The sequence below is a fragment of the Orbicella franksi genome, chromosome 8 (genome assembly GCF_964199315.1).
Source record: "Orbicella franksi chromosome 8, jaOrbFran1.1, whole genome shotgun sequence".
NCBI lineage: Eukaryota > Metazoa > Cnidaria > Anthozoa > Scleractinia > Merulinidae > Orbicella > Orbicella franksi.
The window spans coordinates 26395347-26420641 of NC_138152.1; the positions used below are offsets into that span (position 1 = coordinate 26395347).

Genomic DNA, 25295 nt, shown 5'->3' on the forward strand with positions numbered 1-25295 from the left:
CGCACACGTACCCGTTAGCATGATTTTTTTTTTTTTTTTTTTTTTTTTAATCTGGTAAAGCTTCTCTGTCCAAAAAACAGAATAATTAACAAACTTTGACCCAGCGCCAAACGATTTGTGCTAATAAATTATGCTGCAGAGAATTCGCCTGCGAGTAAACTGGCAGAGTTTATCTTCTCGGTTAGTAGGTGATTACTTCATTAGCTAGCAAGTTTGATTGGTTTATCCCTTATTATGTGCGTTACCTAACAAATAAGCCCATTTCGATATATTCAAATTATAACTTGATCTCTAGGCTCCGTGGAGTGAAACAAGAAATCCGTTTAGGTTTAAGGACGAACAATTAAGGTCATTCCGCTGAAATAGAGCCTGCACTGAGATTTTTGTGAAAGTTTGCCTATCGATTGTTTATATTATAGGAACTTAAATTTTGAAATAAAGATAAGAGGTCCCCATGTTCGTTTAGGAGCAAAAGCACCTTGTTTATACCCATATAAATCCTTATAATAGCACCATGATTATAGTTACGATTGCTTGCTAAATTCACGTTTCCGACGATTGCTTTTTGTTCTCCACTGAGAATTGGTCCATATTTATTTTACACAGAGAAATTTATTACTCAATTCAAAACAACAGAAAAAAATGATAGGTCACCATACTCGTTTGCGAGAAAATGACAATTCCCCTCTATGGCGAGGTCCACCTGTAAAGAAAAAGCCGCCATTTTTTAATGCGCGCGCGCTAAACACGCGTGAAATTATGCGCAGTAGGGATGCGCAGTGCAATACTGGGGAATGACCTTAAGATCTTCTGTTGAACAACTGGGCGTAAAAGGACAACCAATAGTTTTAACTGAAAATAATTTACAAAAGAAAACAATGTTTCGGAAATTAACAGCACATTAACGAACAAACTGGTAGTTTCAATTCTTGTTTATTGGAGTACTTTTAGAGCTGAACCATCAGCTCTTTATCTAACTCATGTCTCCTATACTAAGTACACGAGTAATTCGCATTGCGCAATCTACAAGCCTCTTCTATTCTTTACTTAACACATTACGCTCTATCGTCTGTTCCAATGAAGCCATCAATCTTTCAGCAAATGACGACATTCCCGTTGGTGATTTTTTTTTCAAACATCTCGTTGAGCAAACAGAGCAATAACCCCAAAACAAAAGGCTAGCAAATGCAACAAAACAAGGGTGATCATGTAATGACTTTTGGACGAGGACTTTGAAAACTTCAGTTTAAAATTTTCAAAATAAGCCAACCAAGGTGCAGTGCATTAAAAGCGGGGATCTTTTCCTACATGAAGCTAAGTTTTATAACAGATAAACGCTAATTAATCATTCCCAAACGCCAGCGCAAAAACCAGGTTCAAATTTTCTTAAATACCGTACCCTAATTTCGCTTGGGTTTTTAAGTTCCTGTGGTTACACTTACACTCAAGCTAGTAGTTATAAGTGTAAACTTGGTTTTAAGCTATCTTGGCGGGTCTTTGTTAGGCTCGCTAGTCTAACACAAACGTAATACAATTTATACTTGTGTCTTCGTCGCTAGTGTGAACGTGTCCATGAGCTACCTTGCAATTATACCAACCTACGCTGTTAACCAGCCATTACGCTATTCTAGCGTTCTGCCTTAACACACTTCATTATCTAGCAGAATCTAAACTGGAAGTTCCCAGTACGACATGAAAAACGGAATTTCATATCATGTGTTAAAGATAATATCCTTGTAAAAAAAAACAAAAAAAAAAAAACTTCACTAATCTACAAACCAAACATTTGAATTTTATTCTGAATGGCTTCCCTGCAAACATGACAAATTTGCAGTCTTTCAGAGCATTCCCTGCACGCGCCATGGCCGCATAAAAATACCATATTTTTGTCTCGCTCCATACATATCTGGCACTGCCTGTCTTCTTCCATGACTCGTAAACGTTCTTCCAGTGAACGCACTCGCTCGTTGTAATCTGTCGCGTCCATCAAGGTTGGAGCATTGATCGGGGCTCCCTCTGCAAAGTAGTGCAAGTAGAACTTTAAATGAATTTTAAGGCTCTCAACCTCTGCAACTCCAGAATCAAAACTTTGTTGTTAGTTGAAAAACGAGGGTGTGCCCGTGCAAATGAAAGCTATTGAGCGGTACTATCACGTGGTATTGTTTATTAAATGGCACAAGGTACTTCCATTTTTTTAAGTCTGTGGATGAAACCTTAGTGTGTGACCATTCAAATAAAAATAATTGAGCTGCACTTTCCCGTGGTACTGTTTATTAAATGGAACAAGGTGATTCTATTTTTAAAGTCTGTGGATGAAATCCTAGTGTGTGACCATTCAAATGGAAGTTATCGAGCAGTTCTTTCATGTGGCACTGTTTATTGTGCTGTACAAGGTCGTTCTAACTTGTAAGTCTGTGGATGAGACCCTAGTGTGTGACCATTCAAATGAAAGCTACTGAGCAGTACTTTGATATGGTACTGTTTATTATGCTGTACAACGTGGTTCTAACTTGCAAGTCAGTGGATAAAACCCTAGTATGTGACCATTCAAATGGAAGCTATTGACCAACACTTTCATGCGGTACTGTTTATTATGTTGTACAGGGTGGTTCTAACTTTTAAGTCTGTGAGTGAAATCCTAGTGTGTGACCATTCCAATAAAAGCTATTGAGCAGTACTTTCACGTGATTCTGTTTAATATGCTATACAAGGTGATTCTAACTTTTAAGTCTGTGGGTGAAACCCTAGTGTCCGACCATTCAAATAAAAGCTATTGAGCAGTACTTTCATGTGGTACTGTTTATTATGCTGTACAGGGTGGTTCTAACTTTGAAGTCTGTGGATGAAACCCTAGCGTATGACCATTCAAAGGAAAGCTATTGAGCAGCACTTTCATGTGGTACTGTTTATTATGCTGTGCAACTTGGCTAAATTTTTAAGTCTGTGTATGAACTGACCCCAGAGTATTGTATTTAGGAGTTCGAGATGAATAAATGTAAGGGGAAAAAAAAGAAAATAGCACTGCCTAAAGAACCGAAAAACAACGCCTAACAGAAATATTGAACCAACCAGAGAAAGCTAAAACCAAAACGAGGCAGTTAAGTCATGTGACCCAGAAGACTCAGCAATGGCCAGCCCCAAGCCCGGATGTGAAGGGAGGAGTGGAGCTACGATCTTCAATCTATACAAACTCTCTAAATACGAAACCAAAGCCTGACTAAAACATGAGAGGAGTCACTTGGATCTCCATTTAAACACAAAGATGAGCTGGGAGCGGGCTATAAAGTTTTTAAATAGATTTCATGTTTACTTACCAAATGACCAGCACCTCTTTAAAACTTCTATTTTGATTCGTTCTTGTTAATCTGCACCTCTTTTGCTTTTAGGGCTAGGGGCATTGTTTGTGTTGTATACCTATTGTTTCGTTTGGCCAATCACGAAGACCCTTATAAAACGGTGCAGGTCGGCCCTTACTTACCTGCTGCGATTTTCTGTTGAATGCCTGTATTACATGAAAGACAACGCTTCGCTTTGAGAGAGCACCCTGTGAGACAAATTAACAAGAAGAGCTAAGTGTGTTTCTTGAAAACATTCCGGTAATAAACGATTCAAAAAAGCCTTTTTCACTATGAATAACAAATCTCCTTGACTGCTTCATGCTTTGATTGCCTTAATCTGTGCAAACAGGCAAACAGCTCATTAGTCCGATCATGAAATCACAATATTTCGAAAAATAATTGTACGCGCGAAAAACATTGGGTGTCATAAAATAAAAACATCAATCATAGTGAAACAATTTCTTTTTCGCAAATTCAATAAACATGATACAAGATTATCTTAAAAGAGACGTTTGGCCGGCGCTTATTTCGTGAACTGACAACACTACACATGCTGTAAAAAGTTTGGCGAAATTTCCAAGATCCACGCGATCCATCTATGCGTCTGCACTCTTTTTGGCTATGATTAGCCAATGAGCACGCAAAGTCTTCGAGAGTTTCTGTAACACACGTATTTGCAAACTACAGGGAAGAACAGAATGAAAAAATCTAATTTCGTACCTCTTTAAACAGAACAAGCGCGACGACAACCTCCTGAGTTTACATAAGGGAAATAACGGGACCATATGACAAACAGACAGACAGACAGACAGACAGACAGATAGACAAAAAGCGGACAGACAGACCGACAGACGGACAGACAGATCGATAGACGGACAGACAGACAGACAGACAGACGGACGAACAGACAGACAGAAAGAGAAAAGGACGGACAGACAGACAGACAAGCAGGCAGGGAGACAGACAGACAGACAGACGGACGGACGGACAGACAAACATACAGACAGACAGACGAACAACAGACAATTAGGAAATCAAGCAGGCCGGCACATAGACGGGCAAAAAGACAGACAGACAGACAGAGTGACGAACAGACAGACAGACAGACAGTCCGACAGACACGCGAGCGTTACCTGTACAAGTTATTTTGTGACCGCACGGCTGAAAAGTAACAGTCGCAATATTCTGACAACATATAATGCAGTCAACGCCTGCAGCATCAGCTCGATTCACGGCATCTTGAGTCTTTTTCTGAATGGGTGCAGCACTTCTAGACCGCTATTATAATAGCAAATGGAAAAGTGAAAACACGTGAAATGATGAAATGAAGAACTGCACGATTAAACGGAGAAATGTAACCAAAACAAACAAACAAACAAGCAAATAAAACCACGCAAATACGTTATCAAAACTCCACAGAAAATACTATAGGCTTATTGCATGGAAGGTCAGGAAGCGAAACAAAGTCAATGTAGACATTTGCATCCAGGGTAGACAGGAAATTATTCGGCCAGTATGATGATTTTTTTTCTTTTTTTCTTTTTTTTTTTTTTTTTTTACGTCGTTACATTTTTTTTATCACGTTCACGTCAGTAAAGATAGTCCTCTATGTGGATTTCTCTATACAGCAAAACAAACAAAATAAAACAAAACGACACACACAAACAAAAAAAGACTTCCTTACTCCTGCTGCGGCCGCCCCTGATGTGGCCGCCCCTGATGTGGCCGCCCCTGATGTGGCCGCCCCTGATGTGGCCGCCCCTGATGTGGCCGCCCCTAATGTGGCTGCCCCTGATGTCGCCGCCAATGATCTAGGCGCAGGCACAGGCCTCCTCGCGGCCACAGGCGGTCGAGGAACTAATTTTGCCAGCACAGGCTGGGGTCGAGGTTGGGTAAGAGTCGATTGACGTTCAGGAGCGGTCTGTCTGCTACAAAAATAGAAGAGTATAGGCCATCATACTTGATAAAAACACGTGAAATTAATTATTGACCGGAAGGACGGAGACATAAACAAGCGTTAATTTTAACCAAGAAGAGAAGGGAGGAAGGAAATAAGGAACAGAACCAGACGAAGTAATAGGGGACAAGTGAATGAAAGCTTTTGCGTAGAGTCCAGAAAATTAATGGGTTCCTCTACTCATTAAAATGCTGTGTTCTTGGGAAAGACACTTTACTCTTACAGTGTCTCTCGCTACCAAGGTGGATGAAAGGGTACCGGCGAATTTAATGCTGGGAGTGACACTATGATGTACTAGCAACCCATCCAGGGGGGAGTAGAAATAATCCCTGTGGCTTTATGCCACATAAACCGGAGATAACCTCACGCCTGATGGGCCGCTTAGCTCGTTTTAAGACTTCACCTTTTTACCTCTACCTCAGTCTGTGATTTATTTACTTCTGTGATTTATTTACTTGTACTAGCGTGACAAAGTATTATTAAACTTAAACTTAAACTCTACTCATTAAAAAGGCTCTTGGCTTAAATGAGCCCCCTCCCTACCTTGGAACGCTCCTCGCAAATTGTTTTATTAAGTTGGCAGTCTGGGCGTCTGTACACAGGTCCAATGGAGTCTTTCCCTCATGATTGTAAAAGTTGATGTCCGCTCCATGAAGGGCTAAATAGACAGCTATGGCAGACCCCGTGTGCTGCTGATCTCTGTCACCCGCTGGGACATTGAGTCCTAAGCCTTGAAGTAGCTGAAATGATTTGAAAATAATTGATTAAAAGAATATGCAGTGTAGACCTTTACTACTACATTCATAGAGAGATGATAAGTTGTGTCGACACAGTGTTTAAAACCGCACAGGAGCATTACGCAAATCAAAAGTAAAACAAGAAACCAAAATGACAGCAGCAAAAACAACAATAACAACAACAACAACACACAAGACGACGAGGATAAGCAAGAAGACGAAGAAAAACAAAAAAGACAACCAACCAAACAAACAAACAGTCGGTCGGTCGGTCGGTCGGTCAGTCAGTCAGTCAGTCAGTCAGTTAGTCAGTCAGTTGGTAGGTCAGAACATCAATCCGTCCATCTGTCTGACAGACAGTCAATCAGCCCGGCCATCCATCTGTAGGTCATTCAGTTGGTCCATCCATCCGTCTATCAATGTCTGCCTCTCTGTCCGTCCACTCATCTCAGTCATTCCGTCAGCCCGCGTGCCCGCCTGCCACCCAGCCCACCAGCAGGCGGCCAGTCGGCCATTCAGCCGGCCAGTCAGTGAGTGAGCCAGTTTATGAGACCACTAATCAATATTCTAACTGCCCTCACCCCTCTTAAGCCCGTGCTACCCACGGCATGATGAATAACAGCCAGGTGAAGTGGAGTGTCACCGTCCTCGTCATCAGCATTCACATTAGCACCATGTTCAATTAACAACTCGATCATCCCAGTGTACGCTTCCGATACTGCAAGAGCCAGGGGGGTTTGACGCTTGTTGTTCCGTAGGTTGATGTCACAATGTCCCTGCGTTTTAAACAAGTAAAGCGAGGGGAATGTGATGAGAAAGTCACCTCGCATCATTCAAATTGGACTGTATTTATGAACTCACAAGCCACCCTACGAGCACCCTCAATCAATGGGCAACCAGTGCATGTGAGCCTACCACCCCTACACGAGAAACTGCGCAGGTTCTAGGCAATCTTGCGGGCTCAAGCGCAAGTTGTGTTGTCAAAGCTGACAAACAGGTACAATACGTTTGTTTGTATTTATGAACTCACAAGTCGCCCTACAAGCACCCTCGCTCAAGGGCAACCAGTCCATGTGAGCTTACCACCACTACACGATAAGCTGTGCAGGTTCCAGGGAATCTTGCGAGCTCAAGCGCAAGTTGTGTTGTCAAATAACGCTAACAAACAGGTACAATATGTTTCACTCGCTTCAATCAAAGAATTGAATCATTTAGCGAGGGTTGCTATACCAACACATTCTTAAACAAAACAAAAACTGACCGTACTTTAAATTTATTACCCACATACCGATAAGAGAAGAGATTTCGCTATTTCCGTGTGGTTGTTGAATGCAGCCAGGTGAAGAGGGGTGAAACCATCTTCCTTGGCAATCTCAATAAGACCAGGAAATTTACCAGCGATTTTCTCTACGGCACTGAAATGGCAACAAAAGGTAAACAAAATTAAACTATCAAACCATGACCAACACCAAATTTCTTCAGAGGGAAAAGATTGATCAATTCAGACTTTTTAGATAAGCTTTTTATTTCAACAAACAAATTAGCGCAAATAAGCGAACATTTCTTAAGTTATGGCCAAAGGATGCAGGATGTGGATTACTTTGAGCCCGTTAAAAGGTCGTTTCCTCTGTGACTCAGATCGAACGATATCAGTTACAAGTTTACGTTATTGGAAGAAAAAAACAAAAAAAACAAAAAAAAAAACATGAAATCTTTCTCCGACGCCGACTTGTTGAACAATTTGTCTTAAACACTTTGTTACTTCCCTCGCTGTTTGTCAAGCTACCCTGCAGTAATTTCACCAAATCATATTTTTACTTGCTGGGTGGTCACTGTGAGAGTAATATAAAGCCTTCTCAATGATTTTTCTCTGGTCTCAAACCCGACTCCAACAATTAGAAGCGCAGCGAGCGTGACGGACACTGCTTGTTCTCTTTCATACAAGCCTGATGGAGTGGGTTAAATCCTGACTAAGGTGACAGATACTCACTCTTTGTTCCCTTTCATACAAGCCTGATGGAGTGGGTTAAAGCCTGACTAAGATGAGACACTTACTGTTTGTTCCCTTTCATACAAGCCTGATTGACTGGGTTAAAGCCTGACTAAGATGACAGACACATACTGCCTGTTCCCTTTCATACAAGCCTGATTGAATGGGTTAAATCCTGAATAAGGTGACAGACACTTACTGTTTGTTTCCTTTCATAGAAGCCTGATGGAGTGGGTTGAATCCTCTGCCGTTGCAGACAGTCACATCAAGGTTTTGAGAACCGACAATGAGGTCCACAATGCTGTTTTTGTCTTTTGAGATTGCGTCATGCAAAGGTGTGTCTCCTGCGAGATCCTTGAAAATGAAATAAAGAGACAGGATTGAGCATAATTTGTGTATGAAATAACGTTCTCAAAATCATTAATAACTCGTCCAGTTGAAACAAAGAACGTCATGAGCGTGGCAGTGTTTGGATATCTCATCTTAGTTACCATACATTTTTACGATTTTATTTCTCCGTTTTTTCCTTAGTTTTCGTTTCGATTTTCGAATGAGATTAAATTTCGATAAACATTTCAAAATAAAAATGAGCGATAAAAATTTTACACAACGTTTCGATGTCGTCATGACATCATCATCAAGGGACAAGAAAATAACGGTTCAACAGTGTTATATATGCGGTGAGAGGTGTGATTGTTCATTAACATACTTACAATCACACCTCTCACCGCATATATTACACTGTTGAACCGTTATTTTCTTGTCACCTGATAATGATGTCATGACGACATCGAAACGTTGTGTAAAATTTCTATCGCTCATTTTTATTTTGTTTCGATTGAGAAGATATATCAAAAAACTTGAGACAGTGTTTCATCGCCCATCCAAACATCTCGAATTTGGTCAAAAATACTTCGCTGCCGTGGTATTTTCAACTTTCTTCTCGGTGTTTGGATATCCCGATGAAACACTGTCTCTCGCGTTTGATATAGTACATAAAATATGCACACGCTGTTCCAGGCCTTTCCACAAATATCACGTAAAATCGCTTAAATATATTTCCGGAATTCTCAAAAATTCTAAATATCACAAACAGTTTTCTAAATAACACCTCGAAAAAACCCTATAAATGTCTCTTATTTTTGTGGCAAAAGTGGACCGATTTGGAATCACTTAGGCTAAACTTTTCACAATTTTCTTGCTGTAGCAGGAGTTGAGGAGGAAGATTCAGCCACTTTGATTTTACCAGCATCCGTCAATTTGGATAATTACTGATATGGTGCTTTTAGTGATGTGGAATACACTTTTCAAGGGGGAAATCGCTCAGCTGAATTGTTTCTGGCATAGACCTGAGTATTGTTTCAAAAAAAATAGCGAGGAAAACACAGGGCTAAGCCAAAAAAAAAGCTACGAATACTTTTAAATAATTTATCCCTACATTTCCTAGATATCTTAATAATCTCTAAATATCTCAGAATTTTAGAACTTCTAAATATCCCAAAAATATCCGGATCTATGAGGAAAGGCCTGCGATGTTTCTTCATAGCAAACCCTAAGCAGTGATGCAACCTGGTCCACGTTAGAGAAGATTCTGATCATGCTAATTATATTAGAAAACATTTGGACAATTACCTCGCAGAGTATTTACTACAAAAGGTCGACCACCACTTTTTCAACTGCTTGGTAATTACAGGTTCTTGCCAAAGATGCAGCAATTGCAATAGAGTGATCTTTGTTCGAAGGAAAAGTGTTAACGAGAAATAAAAAGCCAACATAAAGACACATCTGAACGAGTCATCTTGGGTCCCGTTGACCCTACGCCGGAGGAATTAAAAAAAACGGAGGTTTCACTCTGAACGCATCAAATGCTTTCCGTTCACACTACGCTGGAGAAATTTAAAAATGCAATGATAACCGGTCATTTTGGATTTGTGTTTCAGGAATACCCGGTCAGGGAAATCACACGATTATCGTAACGCGATCGTTTTCGAAAAATTCCGTTTTCAAAATGTTCTCCGTCCACACGGAAACAAAAAGCCGGCGTTTTCAAATTCCTCCGTTTGAAGATTATTTTAGAAAGGCTATGATGTCTTGACGGATCAGTGTGGACGGTAGGCCTAACCAGAGCAATAACACTGCGTTTTCAAATTTCTCCGGCGTACTGTGGACGCTTCCTTAACATCTAGTACCTGACAATTGACATCACAGTGACGTGACGCCAATAACGCCTTGACACCAGCATCGTTGCCTTGATTGACAGCCAAGTGTAGCGGCGTGCTTTTGTTCTTGTTGTCGCAGACATTGACGTTAGTGCCCGTGTTCAACATGACTGTAACAGTCTCTCCGCTTCTGTCACTAAACACCAAATGGACTTCAAGTTAACAACTGAAGTCTATCACGGTTTGTTATCATTACAAGTTTACTTAGTCAATATCTCACGTGCAGACCTTTTCCCGAGTTAAAAAGAATAAAACTAACTAAATAAATATAACAAAATAAATAACTACATAGTAAAAAGAAGTGTTACGATAGTGTCTCACGGTCACCTTACAAAACTATACCATCGACTTTAAAAAATATTTTTTTTCTCCAGCTTCTTAACGGTCCGTAATCCTAAATCCTTGAATCCGATTGGCTGATGGCGCACGTTCCACTGAGCGGTCCAGATTTTCCCATCAGGACCTTGTGTATACGGACCGCTCCGAAATTTCCAACTTTGGCAGCTTTTCAAGGTTTTCAATACCCCGTGCCGGGCCGTACTCAAGACCTTGGGCACAGTTTTATATATACATACTGTGGAACCCCGGTGTAACGATCTTCGGTATAATGATATTCCCGGTTTAACAATGGGAATGTCGTTGACCGAGCGCAAAATATATACCTCTTACTAACTGAGTTCGAGGTCCGTATTGTAAGTTACGGACCGAGTTCTTTCTCCTTCGATTTATGGCCCAAGCGCGAAGCGCTCGGGTCATAAATCGAAGAGGGAAAAACGAGGATCCGTAACTTACAGTACGTACCGAGAAGACGAGGTTAGTAAGATATTTTTATTATATATTGCCTGACGGGTTCGGAAACCATTTCTATTCACGCAGACTCGGAAAGGCTTCAAATTTCTGACGCATCTCGAAAGCAAAACGAGTCAGTTTGAAACTGTTTTTAGGTCGTTAGCACGCTTTATTACATAATTTAGAGCATGAGAAAGTTTTAAACTTTCACCTGCTATAAAAGTTAAGAACACTTATCGATAAATCACGAAACAGTTTGGCAACAAAACCAACTTTAAATTTTAGCGGGCCGTACAGGAGAGTACGGCCCGCTAAATTGACCATTCACAGCGCGCGTACTAACTGAGAGATATAATAATTCCGGTTATCACGATAAAATCAAACACGTTGAAATTTATGCCACAGAATTTTCTGTATTTTTGGTAACGAACACCTTATGAGCTGTACAAACTGTTTTTGACATGTTTTAAGGACATTGAAGAACACTCTGGATGTTGTAATTCATTTGATGATCAATTACAAATTTATTAGATAACGTGCAGTAAAAAGGCGATTATCAGCTTTATCCCGGTATAGCGATATTTTTAGAAATTTTCCCACAATATAGTTATACCGGGAATTCGGCTATAACGATATCCCGGTTTAACGATGTAATATTAATTTCAACGTTCCCTAGGCATATCGTTAAACCGGGGTTCCACTGTACCTGTCTCAAAATCAAGGAAAAAGGGCGAGCTCGTAAAAGAGGAACCTAACACAAATCCGCCTTTAAAAGGTATTAGCGCACCCATCTGATTTAATAAGATGAATGAAAATCTATACAACAGGTGCACTCTTACCCGTAAGCTGCATGGTGTAATGCGGAATAGTCCTGCTCATCCTAATAATGATCCAATAACGATAAATACAATTAATAAATTACACACATCAGAGTAAGATATTAAGTATTTTATGAAGCGAGAGGTAAAAAGTCTGCAAGCCAGGGTTAAGTGTTCCGGCATAGCAGTAAGCGTTCAAATGTTCAGTTGTTCAAATGTTTTTGTTTATAGTGGTCAATGTTCCTTAAATAGCTACACCTAGCTAGTTCACAGGCATGCCACTTGAACTGAAAGAGACAAACATATCAACTAGACATAATGGGCTTAAAAATCCCAACTGGCGGGTGGCGGACCAGGTGGCTATTTACAAGCATGACCGAGAAGTTGAACTAGGGTCTACAAAGACACAACTCCAGCTAAATGGTCAGAGCGGGACTTGAACCCGCGACCTTCGGATCTCAAGTACGGCGCCTTAACAACTCGGCCACGTTGCCTGTCTAAGAGTCTTTCTGTTTCTTCCTGAGATGAGATGCTTGTCTATAGCTACAATCATCGACAGAAGTCTTGGGACAAATTTGCACTTTTGGCGCTGTTGCGTACACGCCAGGCGCGAATACAACTTCACCTGCCTAACCTCGCCCCCCACTCCCCATACAACGTTGAAAACTAGTACGTGCAATTTCACCTGATTTTCAACATTGTGTTGGGGGGGGGGGGGAGGGGGGAACAGCAACCCGTTTATAAAGGATATAGCAGCGTTTTCTTCATACTTCAGTTCTAAAACACAGATAATCCGTTACATTACATAAGTGTCCCAAGGATTTTTGTCCACGATTGTAGGTTCTGTGTTTTTTCTTAAATCCATGTTTTCAATTGAATGTCTTCGTAACAGACTTCGCATTAAGATAGTCAAACGTTGACAAGTTTTCCTTAGCATGGTAGACAAAGTCAAGTTTAACGCAACCTTCTAGTTTATTAACGAAAAATATAAAAACAAAAACTAAAAATAAACCCTCATGGTAAATATTTATCACTTCTTAACTTCCTTTTACTCTAACCCTAATGTCTTTATTGGCACCCTTGCTTATCAGGAACTTGGCAATTTCCGTGCGACCTTGGTGACAGGCTACATGAAGTGCTGTCTTCCCTCCTCGTTTATGATTAATCTACACAGAAAAGAAAAACGTCGCAACACTGTTACACCTTTTATCTTTATAAAGGCCGGGCTGTACAATAGACCATATTCGGATACTCGGTATTGGACTGGAACTAGCTTGCAATTGAGGCTAATGCGGGGAGTCTTTGCAAATGCAAATAGCATTGACATGTATCTCATTTCAATGATATTTCCCCGCGTGAGCCTTCACTCCAGGCTCGTGTTAGTCCAATACTACGAATACGAATAATATTGGTCTCTTAATAAGCTTAAGGCTTATGTTAGAGTCTCCATCGCTTGTTGTTGTTGTTTTTTTTTTTTTTTCAAACTAATACTTAGCTCAAATTTTTGAGATTTCAACCACTGGTAAGTAAAACCTTCGTTTTTTTTGTTTTGTTTTTTTCAATTCTCAATGATCTACTAAAATGTGTCAAAGTAAAGCCTTTTACTCTGCTATCTGCTGTTCATTCTATTTGATTTTGAACTTAATGATTAATTCCCATGCGATTCAAAGTATATTAAGAGCAGCCCCACCTTGTCAGGATTCGCCTCCAGGATCTCGCGGACGTCCTGCAGGTTACCATTTGATGACGCGTTCACTAATCTGTCGCCGGGATCACCTCCGCCGCCTCTTATAGCAGCTCCCAGTAGCAACATTTTAAGAAGGTCGTCTAACGGTTCAGCTGTAGATACCAATCACAAATAACAATTTTGACTTCATCCTCGGAGACCCAAGGGCTACTAGCCGGGACGATGCGATATTTTCGGGCGAGCGATATTCTCGGCGCGAAAGTTTACTTCAAGAGCTGAAGAACCCCCTTCAGCTCTTGAAGTAAACTCTTGCGCCGAAAATATCGCTCGTCCGAAAATATCGCATTGTCCTGGCTGCTAACCCCTGGGTCTCCGAGGATGCTTTGGCTTATGTTCTCTATAGAAATATGGGAGTGAACTTATCACTTTGAAGAGGTGAGAACTGCAAAACTAGCTGTGAGCAGCCACAACGAGCAACAACCACTTCTTTACATCAGTTTCTTACTTGGGGAAGTCGGTGAGGTTTCGCCATGTCGAGTTGTTGCCTCGCCACCAGACATGTCCTCCAGCGCTGCCGGGTTAAAAAGCCAAAGGTCCGTTCCCACCACAACAACAACATCACCATCGCCATCCACTTCCAGGATTTTTCCCTGTTTTCCTAATGCCTGAGTAAAACAATTTTTTATCACTTGCAATTCATAGGTAAAGGTTAAGTCTGCGTTGAAACCTAGCAGTTCTTAACTCTTCTTTCATTAGCATGAAGCGACTAGAAGTTGGGTTCTCTCCGATTTATGTGGCATGAAGCGACTAAGGAGTATTTCTACTCCCCTCCCCTCCCCTGGATGGGTTGCTACTCCTTCGCTGGGTTACCCACAAGCATTGAATTTGTTGGTGTCCAGTTATACACCTGGGTGGATAGAGGCCCTGTGTAAGAAAAATGACTTGCCCAAGAACACAGCGCAATGGCCCCGGCCAGGGCTCGAACCTGGACCGCCGATCCTGAGACGAGTGCACTAACCATTAGGTTAATTGGAATTCATGCGTTAATGTAATGACATGATTGCAACAGAGAGACAGATGCAGCGACGTAAACAATATAAAAAGTAATAAGATACTCGTGACTAGCTCTTTGCCTGTTTCAAACGAGGCTAGGTGAAAAAAATCATCAAAAAAAAAAAATCTTTTTTAACCGGCGGTGTTCGATTTTATGCAATTAAAACTCGTTATCACACGCAAGGTTTTGCAAACAAAGAGGAAATTCACACTACACGTGTATGAATATATAGAAATTTCGAGCTGGGGAGGTGAATAAAAGTCAACTGAACATAGCTTTTCTTAGAACGATGAAAAATATTTAAGTATATACTCTAAAAAGTCCAAGTAAAAATTTCTTACCGCTGTCATTGACTCATTCCAGCCGCCATGTCCTTGCTGTAAATTCTGAACACGTTGCTTGTCGCTTAACACTCTCACTTTGTCTCCCGCCTGAAAACTTGGCAACTGGGAGACAAGAGAATAAATTAACTGCAGACTCGAGCAGATATTCTCAAACTCAATAATAACTCATCATAAAATCATGACTGTGACGTTGTTTGAATATCTGATCTTAATTAGCATGGAATTTTATGACTTTATTTCTCCATCTTCTCTTTCATTTTAGTTTCGATTGAGGAGACATATCAAACACTCAAGACAGTGTTTGACCACATTTCCAAATACCTCGAAGTTTGTCAAAAATACTCCGCTACACGTCCTATTTTCAGCTCTCTTCTCGTTGTTTGGAAATGTGATCAAACACGGCCTTTCGTGTTGATATAATACTCTCGTATCTAAGAGACTGTAGGTAGTCTGGGAGACTGCAGATCTTCGTGCAGCTTTCTCATTAGACAGGATGCATTTTTTTCTTTTTCACTCTCAGACAAAATTCGAGAACGGGAAAGAATTAAGCGTGCAAAGCCATCTCTCTCCAAGTTATTTCTCGTTGTCAAAGGCGTTTGTATAACCGCTGCACAATGCATCTCCAATTGGCAGATTCACCGGTATAACCGCCTAAAACATCCCCGAGAGAAAAATCAAACACTCAGGGGAAACAAGATTCGCTTCCCATTATAAGCATTGCAATTAGTGTAAGTATTTAAGTATTGTAAGTAGTGTTAAAGCTATCGTATTGAAGTGCAAGTTTTAGTATTGTAAGTAGTGTAAGTAGTGTAAATATTTATTTAGTATTGCAAGAGACGTAAGAAATCATATTGTATAAATAGAAGATATTACATTCCCGCCTGTGGATACAAATTTTATCTTCGAGTGTTGAAAACAATATCTCACGAGTGAGCGCAGCCAACGAGTGAGATATTGAGTTGAACACGAGAGGTTAAAATTCGTCTCCACAAGCAGGCATGTAATATTCTGTTTATTTTTTTGACGATTTACCAAGGAATTCCGATCACTTTCCGAAGATTTTCCAAAATTGTTCCGTAGGCCAGACGAACGCTTCCGAACATTTTCCGAAGATTGCCGAAGACGACCGAAGAAGATCCGAAGATGTTTCGATCATACATCAACAAATTTAAGTGTAGTTACGGGACAAAAGAAAAATGTTAACAAAAAGGAATGATATCTTCACAATGTGAAAGATAGAAACAGTATCCTCACTGTGTGCGATGGAGATATGATTTTTTAGTAACAGGAAAATGTCCTGGTATTTCACTAGTGTTTATATAATAACAAGTATTTAAGTAGTGTAAGTAGCCTATTAATCAGTATATAGTGTGCAGTGCGAATGGCAATTAAAAAATACACCGACAGATTACCTTTGTCACGGCGTCAGGATGGAAAACCCACGTTTTGAGTCCATAGCTTATGTGTACATCACCATCAGCGTCTATTTTCTTGATCTTGCCGACTTTTCCTATACACTGCAAAATGAGCAAATTAACATCGACATTGAGATAGACAATGGACCAAAAAACAAAACAAAACAAAAACCAATCAAGTTGGTCTGCAAATGGTCACAAATCCCAAATAAATATCACATGGAATAAGTTACCCAATGAACAGCAAAATGGAACATTAATGGCACACTCGACCATCACCTAGTGTTCCACTTTTGTTCTTACCACAGTTTGACATTATCTGTGATCAATTACTGAATAGACACATTGTAACAGAGATTCTATTTGATAAGTGAATAAAGATGGGGAATTTTAAGCTTGGAAATATATGAAATGTGAAAGGTGAATTGATCAAAAGGACACGACCGTGGGACAAAGAAAAAATCTGAGACCACAACAGGAATCGAACCCATGACGTTTTAAAGAACTCAAATAAATTCCCAGTCCCTTGGAACATCATTAAATTTGGGTTTAACTGCAGACTGACACAAAATCAAAATTATCAGCCAGATAATTGCCTTTCAGGGTTTAGCTTCTTAAGTATGGACTTCTGCAAAATTCGCAGCAAACACCAAAGACAATAAAAAAAGAAAGACAAGGACAAAAAGAAAAGGGGCAGGGGAGGTAGGGACACACAACTGTCTTACCTGTGCCATATCATCGATCCACCCACCATGCCCTTGTGCCATAGCCTTAAGTACTTCTGCATCAAGACACACAGACACGCGGTCTCCGACCCGCAATCGATTGGCATCTGCTTGGGCTAGCTGTCGCTTCTCTCCGACTTTTGCTAAACACTCACGATAATAAGATGGCCCATTCGCCGGATTTACACATTTAAGATCCACCTTTAAAAAGCATGAACAGAGGAGAATCTGACTATAGTAATGGTATGTAAAACACAGTGTTCAAGGCAGCATATACTAGTTAATACTAGTTAGGGAAACTTGTTTAAGAAATAGAAAACATGTGCTGTGTTTCTATCAAGTTATAGAAACACAAGTGGAAATTTGGGAGAACAAGAAATGCTGTGGGAACACTAGCCGCAGGCGAGTGTTTCCACAACTTTTTTGAGTTCTCCCAAACTTTCACAAATGTTTCTATAACTCGCTAGAAACATGGAGAACATGTTTCCTATTTCTTTTAGAAAACACCGCGATGAAAAAAGAAAAACAGCTCGTTTACTTTGATCATCAAAATGTAAATTCTCTTTGCTCAGGCCATCATTACGTCAACAGCTCATGCTAGTTCTGTGTTTCTATCAAGTTTTAGTATAAATCTACTAGTGTTCTAGTATCATGAATGCCGTTCTCTGATTGGCTACGCTACTCACTATCTATTCTGTGATAAATAGTGAGTAGTGTAGCAGTGTGCCCTTGTTAACAAAATTACGCTTCTTGGCATTTTAAAAGTGTCTATGATGAGGATTTAGATAAACTTTTGAACGACTAGTAGATTTATACTGAAACAATTAGATTATTTGCTCTTGATTTCTATGCATGATAGTTGACGAGGGCGCAGCCCTCGTCAACTATCATGTGATAGAAATCTCGAACTCGTAATCTAATTGTTTAATAGACATGATTTTAAACCAATCAGCGCATGTATTTTCTTAGGGCTGTTTTCTAAATAATATATAGATTTAGCCAAGCCTTAAAGCAGAGCTCCTGATTAAATAATAAACCATAAACGAAAAGAGGATACTTTTCCCTGGATCAGAAACTCAAAAAATGATCAATTGTGAGCATATGACTGTTCAGTGTGTGGTTTCACTATTTTTGCGAGTTACATTTTAACCAACCAAATTACCTAATGAGTACCCAATATTGTAGAAATTATGCACGCAATATATCAGGGACTTTCCAAAAGACAATTGTACAAGGAATATGTCAGAAGAAACGTAAACAATGCGTCAGGGTTTAATTTGTGCCGAAATTTTGCCTTTGCATGTACTCCTTCCCTCTCCCCCAGAGTAATAACCTGGCTTGAGTCCGCAAACCAATTAAAAAACCAGTACCTGGCCAGCTATAAACTTCAAAAAAACATGCGACCTCAATGAGCTCTTGACCTTAGCCCGCAAATGGTCATGTGATACTGGTCAGCAGTTACCTTGTTTTGACAGCTGTCAAATAATTATAACATGGATGTCCAATATCAAAGATGTAGCTATGGTAGTAGTGCTACTCTCTTATTTTTCAAGGTACAGGGCTTGAAGTACAGATGTACATATGGATGTACAGACGGACGCACGGATGTCATAGTAGTATTTAATTATAGTATTGTACCATATTGTCTTCGAAAAGCCCCCATGGGGAAAGATAATAAAGGATGGATGGATGGATGGATGGATGGACCTACAGAAGTACGAACGGATATGTACCTACGCATGGCCAGTCATGTGACAACCAATTTTTGTGAGATTGATGGGTTATCTAATTTTCTTAGGTATGGGGCTCTGCTCGCAAGCCTTCGGTTGCACAGGAGGTCTGCTACTACTGAAGATAATGAAGAGGCAAAGAGACAAAGGGTCTGTGGAATGGGGGGATGGGGGGACAGAGGGACGGAGGGACGGAGGGATGGAGGGACGGAGGAATGGAGGGACGGAGGAACAGAGGAAGGGAGGGATGGAGGGATGGAGGAACCGAACAAAGGATATTTATATACTCGTCTCTAAGATTACACTTCTAAGAGTCTAATGAGACCTCGTCCAATAATTATTAAACACATGTATTTTAATATTGGAACATACCGAGCCCTGATATCCAGTTCTATATGTGTTACTTCTGAGCAAGTTCCAGATGACTTTCGCCCCAGACCGCTGCAATTCACTCCAGGCTGTTATCTCAGACAATGTGCCAACCCGTCCATTGCCGCCATCTTGGTCCCCCCATTTCCAGTCTCTTCCACGTGCCACTCTTGCTCCAGGAAAAAAGCCTTTGGATTGCAATTTAACGAAGTTGGAACGCTTCCCAACAGGAATCCTTCAGCAGAAGAAGAAGACATGAATGCTTCAGTAGATTCCTGTTTTTTCTGTACAACTTGGCACAGTAATTCAGTTTTATATGTTTGTTAATTTACGGCTCATCCACAGGTAACTTACATACCTACATACATATACATATGCCACTTTATTGAAGCTCCCCCATAGGGGCTTTTCAGCCACAATGTAAAAATAGTTATGAATACAATATATAACAAGGGTACATAAGAATAGTGTTATGATTTGCTTCAGTGGAAAGCTATTGGAGGCATTTTGTTTGAGTTTCCACTCAGCCATCAAACCAACTGGTGTACAAAATGAACAAACCTTATCAAACCTACATTTAAACCCTTGAAACACGGACACCAAAAAACATCATGATTGCCTTTTTCTAAAGGAGGCATAATTTGTCTAATTAAGACAACAAACTAAGAATACACTGTATTATAACAGAAAGGAAGGAAGAAGGGGAGGAAGGAAGGAAGGAAGGAAGACAGATGGACAGATGGACGGATGGACAGATGGACGGATGGACGGATGGATGGACAGACGGACGGATGAAAGGAAGGAAGAAGGAGGGACGGACGGACAGACAAACAGACGGAAGGAAAGCAGGAAGGAAGGAAGGAAGGAAGGAGGGAGGGAGGGAGGGAGGGAGGAAGGAAGAGACGGAGGGAGGGAGGGAGAGAAGGAAGGAAGGAAGGAAGGAAGGAAGAGAGGGAGGGAGGGAGGAAAAGAAGGAAGGAAACAAGAGAGGGAGGGAGGGAGGGAGGTGGGAAAAAAGAGCATGAGGGGTGGGCAGGGGGAGGGAGGGAGAGGAGTGGGGAAGTAAATGCAAAGAATGCAAGAATGGAGGAAGAGGGGGAGAAAGCTGGAAGGACAAAATAATGACAAAACCAAGTTTGGAGGGGGGTGGTGGTAGGGATCACGGAGGAGAATAAATATAAGTAAAATGAACCCACCCACTTCCATCAGGTTGGTCAAAACGTAGAAATGCATGTTGTTTATCATGAACATCATTCACGAAACAAGCTGAGCACAAATCATAGTTGAAACAATCAGCACACTTCCATCGAGTTCCAATGAGAGGGTTCTCCCTACAGCCATCACAAGTAACACTGTTGTGCTTCACACCTGTCAAAATGCTATGCTATGAGTCATATTACTTTAACTTACATTTCATATCAGGCCTGTCAGCTCATTGCCTACCTATGTTATTTCCTTGTGCCACAAAGAGAATAAGTGCACATGAGATACATGTAAGCTGCCTGTACCATTACTTTTAGCTTGTAGCAACACTTGACAAACAATTTGCCAAATACTGAGGCAACCCAGTTTTGGCACCAAACGTTAAGCTCAGAGGCAAAAAATGTTAAGTATTTTTCATTGGTTAAGAGCCTGTTATTGTTTCTGGCAAAAGAAACATGCTCTAATTGGGTGTCCAATGTGGCATGATTGGTCATCAAACATTTGAAGTTTAGCAGACTGTGGCATGCACTTTCATCCTCAAAGTTCAGCAGAAAGATTGGACATTGGAGACTTCTTTAGTGAAATTGACCTTGACCTGTGTCAATATGCATATGCCTTTCGTGAAAGTGGTTTACTTATACCATGAAATATTGGCGGGAGCAAGACTTTCAGAGTCTTTCAGAGCATGAAAATTTGTGTTACGGTCTGGTGAACTTCAAATGTTTGATGACCAACCATGCCACATTTGACATCCAATTAGAACATGTCTTGGCGTCACATGTTTATGCTTAGATACAAGCGACGGAATATACATGCATCTTCAGGACAGTACAATTTCGCCTGTCTGATCCAAGTTGACTGGTAAATTTATCAATTTCAGAGGCACCTGAGCCATTAATAATGCAAGATGGGATTTAAAATAGCTTACATTAGTGGGGAGGCAGGGGTTGGAAATTTTCTGGAAGTACTCAGTGGAAAGTGGGTGTTACAATGGCCTAATGGTTAGGTAAAATGCTGGGATTGCCGGATGCCGGGATTTTTCTGTTGTGTTCTTGGACAAGATCATTTACTCTCACAGTGCGCCTCTCCCTGAGAAGATCTGTTAAAGCAAAATGTCTCACCCTGGGGCAGAAGAAGTTTTCAAGTGCCTGACAAATACCAGTTTGGGGGGGGGGGGTGGGGGGATCAAGGGGCCAAGGGAGCCATGCACTTGAGTATGTTTCTTAACTTGAAAATACAAAATCAAAGAAGACATTCTAGAATCCAGCCTTTTCTCATGATCAACGAAATCCACATTCAGTTATTCATTCAGATCAAACTACGAATACTAATGACTCTAAAAGTATATCAGTTATATTTGGAGTGAGTTTAATGCCAGATAATCGAACGAGCATTAATTATTCTAATTTGTTCTGGAATCCGTTGCTTTCTATCCGTCGCCGCAAGAATTTCGACACACAAGTGTTCAAGATCGGAGAATCGATCTTGAATAAAACCACGCAGAAACAAAGTTACAAAGTGAACGCGAATCTAAACATCTTAAAATTCGCCCGCGCATGAATTACAAATGCGGATGAAGTTAACAGCAAGTAGTACAGAAGTAACAAAAACACTAAATTCTTCGCTACAAACGTAGATGAATAATTTACTTGCCTGTTTGAGCAGTGTCAAAGACTCGAAGATCATACTTTCCAGAATATCCTGCCCTATAATTCGCCTGCTTTCCAGAATCCCAGTAAACCAAAACAGTTTCATCGGGCACGCCATTATTCCCTCCAAGATGGACGACTGTTCCGACATTGCCTTCGCCTCCATCTTGGTCTCCCCACATCCAATCTGGACCACGAACTACTCGCAGACCAACCTCCATTTTTTTGTTTCTTCCGAGAACTGAAACGTAAGAATGAGATCCGAACACAAAACATTCAAGTGACGGCCATTTTGAGCAATAGCGAAAACAACAGCTCAAATTGCTACGAGATTGCGTGACTAAAAATTTGTCTTCCGCGGAAATTCCCCGAAATGTTCTTGTCGTTTTGCGCTTTTTAATACAAGGTTCCCAAGTCTTCCTGTGTGTAACTGAACAGGCACAGGAGCTTTTCTGTTGAGAGCAACAATGAATAAAAGATAAAATAGCTTTGCGAACGAGTAGTGAGCCTTTCTCATCGCGGAAGTAAACCGGAAGTAATTTGAGTGAAACAAGCATTCGACAGTGGGTTGTTCAGCGGCTTGGAAATACGTCTTGAAGACAGGCATAAAGTGTCGCGTTATTGCCCTCCGAACGTTTTCAGCTTGAAGGTAATTTGAATTATTACCCAAGCAGTGAGGCCTGGCTTTAAACTTCGGCTCCGTTTTTTTTCCCACGTTCGGTCACAAATCGCCGTCTGGTCTCTAAAGCGTATGCGCCACCTGTGCATGCGTATAGCACATGGAATTTACAGAGGTTGTCGTCGAGAAAAGTTAGCACGGATTCCATGATTTCTAGGGCGATGAAATCACATACAAACGAACACACCGTTCAAGGTAGACCAACACTAAAGGACGTTAAGCGTTTTCGGAACGGGCTGCTGCAAGTCTTACCAGAGATCAATTTACGAGCGAACATTTTGAGTAAAACATGAATCATGTCATACCAAAGGAGCAATCAACCGGGGCTATCAACTCTTCAACTTGATGAAAAGCATCTTCACAAGCGTCTTCGTATTTTTAGAAGTGATCGTGAACCAAGCAGAATCCCAGCGCGAGCTCAAGAACATCTGAGCAACAAGAGCAGAAAGGTTAGAGAATTTGTTTACGAATTCATCTGTTCGAGTACACCATAGCCTGCAGTGCAGGCGTCTTATTGGAGCGAGTTAGCGTTACAACCTTGCGAGCGCCTTTTTAGACCGCCATGTTAGACCGCCACTGCATGAAAAATTCAAGATGGCGGCTAAACTTTTTACGATGTGAGCGCTCTGCAGGCTAAGTACACCAGGACGTAACATGTCGATCAGAGTCGATCATCGAAAACGTAGTCGATAAGTCGATAGCACTCGATATTTGTCGATAATTGTCAATCGAAAAGTTAAGTTTCTCGATAAAAGTCGATAATCACAAGGTTTTCAACTGATTATCGATTTTATCGAGAAAAATGCAGACAAATGTTTCAATCAGCTACAAAATTCAAGTAACCAAACCAATGATAGCTCCAATGACTTTTTTATGCCGAGTGTAAACAGCTCTAAAGTGAATCTGTATGACAATAAACTTAAATAAAAACCTGAACAACCAAGTGGTCTGTTATTCATTACAGAATAGAATGTTTCGATTACCTCGAGAAATGATCGATTAACAGTTTCAGCTGAACTAAATCGCGATCTATAACATAACTCGAACCAACCTAGTTCCCAGAGTCTCTCTAGACGGGGGAGATGAGAGATCCTAGGAACTCGAAGTCGTGTTTCTTCGGGGGGACAGAACGGGCCAAAGTTTAGATTAGATGCCGGAAAAAATCGAGGCCAGCAAAGTAATTAAGAGGTAACGTAAAGTAAATTGACATTTTGTTTCATCGGTGTTTTTATTCAGTTCAACATTTGACAAATACAAACTGCTACAACTCTCCTCCCTCTTCGCTAGGTGTGCTGTATTCGTCGGGTCTTGTATGCCCCTTGCTTCTCCTTGCACCTGTGACTGTTGCACCAGTCCCCAACCTACGTATGCCTACGCCATACATCGTTTTTTGTATTTTCGATACTTGTCGATTGAAATCGATCAAAATCGATCAAAATCAATCATAATCGAACAAAGTCGATAATCACAATAAATTGTGTGATCGACTTTCATCGATTTCCGATATTTGTTGATTAATTAGTATCGACAACGACCGACAATGATCGATTTTTATCGACTATCGAAATAATCGACATGTTACGTCCTGAGTACACCTAAGAAAAATGCTCTGAGAAACTTCGTAAAAGTATAATAAAGATAAAATCTCGAACTAAACGATATTCTCTCGTTATTTGCTTGTAACAGAGTTATGTATGGAACACCAGAACTGTCTTATGATACTTTTTTTTATTATATTGGGTGGTTATGTCATTATATTTAGTACTTATGTTATTATATTCGGTGATTAACTCATTATACTCGGTGCTTATGTCTTTTACGTGTTGACTTTTTACGTGCCGACAGTCACGCAACGCACATAAAGTCAAAAAGCAGATTGCGATCAAACGAGTATGTTTCTGAGAACAACACTTTTTTTTCCTGCATACGATTGCATAAAAAAGGTCTGTTTTGAAAAACAGTGTTGGCTGCTATTCCAAACCTTGTTAGTTCTTCACTGTTTGACCGACGCGACAGCGATAAACCTGAGAAGTTAAATATTTGTTTTTCGCTGTTTGATCGACGCGACAACATAAACCGGAGAAGATAAACATCTCGCCCCATTGTGGCCATAGAGCAATTCAGGTGATAACAATTGAGTTTTCAATTTCGAGGGGTCTGAGTTTTCGAGGTCTGAGGTTTCGGGGTCTGAGTTTTCGTGACACCCGTTTTTCCCGGCCTTCCCTAGACTACCTCCAAATTGTACGGCTCCTTGCGAAGACTGGTGACGATCATATCGAAGAAAGTACCGAATATAATGAAGTAAGCACCGAATATAATGAAGTAAGCACCGAATATAATGAAGTAAGCACCGAATATAATGAAGTAAGCACCGAATATAATGGCCTTTGCACCGAATATAAGGAAGAGAGCGCTGAATATAATAGTGTTAGCCCCTGTAATAATGAAGAAAACACCAAACAAAATTAGAACCGAACATAACGAAGAAAGCACCGAATATAATAAAAACAGCACCGAATATAATGAAAAAAGCACCTAATATAACGAAGAAAGCACCGAATATAACGAGGGAAGCACCGAATATAATGGAAT

At 40.6% G+C, this 25295-nt stretch overlaps 2 protein-coding genes across 4 annotated transcripts in view; both read right to left on the minus strand.

Annotated features, from left to right (window-relative positions):
* Positions 1-25295, minus strand: part of LOC145494566 (BTB and MATH domain-containing protein 38-like) — a 153179-nt gene that overhangs the window by 34755 nt on the left and 93129 nt on the right. The window lies entirely within an intron of this gene.
* Positions 24-23523, minus strand: LOC145494557 (E3 ubiquitin-protein ligase MIB2-like). Of its 3 annotated transcripts, XM_081474054.1 has the most exons (21): positions 23353-23523; positions 22029-23198; positions 20369-20540; positions 19176-19407; positions 17074-17274; positions 16346-16450; positions 14931-15035; positions 14041-14200; positions 13539-13687; positions 12907-13014; positions 11870-11910; positions 10212-10377; positions 8222-8376; positions 7321-7447; positions 6614-6808; positions 5839-6035; positions 5118-5266; positions 5023-5057; positions 4472-4616; positions 3479-3544; positions 24-2016 (listed from the first exon to the last, which is right to left on the minus strand). In XM_081474054.1, the coding sequence occupies exons 2-21, from the start codon at positions 22579-22581 to the stop codon at positions 1772-1774; spliced, it is 3306 nt and encodes a 1101-aa protein (XP_081330180.1). In that variant the 5' UTR covers positions 22582-23198; positions 23353-23523; the 3' UTR covers positions 24-1771. The 3 variants fall into 3 exon arrangements, with proteins under 3 accessions (XP_081330180.1, XP_081330178.1, XP_081330177.1); XM_081474052.1 differs by having other exon boundaries at positions 5023-5263; XM_081474051.1 differs by having other exon boundaries at positions 5023-5266.

Excerpts from the sequence above, each read along its gene's own strand:
- LOC145494557 (XM_081474051.1), bottom strand. The coding sequence starts at position 22,581 with ATGCTTGTTTCACTCAAATTACTTCCGGTTTACTTCCGCGATGAGAAA. Across the intron at positions 16,451-17,073 it reads GGATCGATGATATGGCACAG|TGTATAGGAAAAGTCGGCAA; the intron begins GTAAGACAGTTG and ends CTCATTTTGCAG. Across the intron at positions 4,617-5,022 it reads CAGGGGCGGCCGCAGCAGGA|CGGTCTAGAAGTGCTGCACC; the intron begins GTAAGGAAGTCT and ends CTATTATAATAG.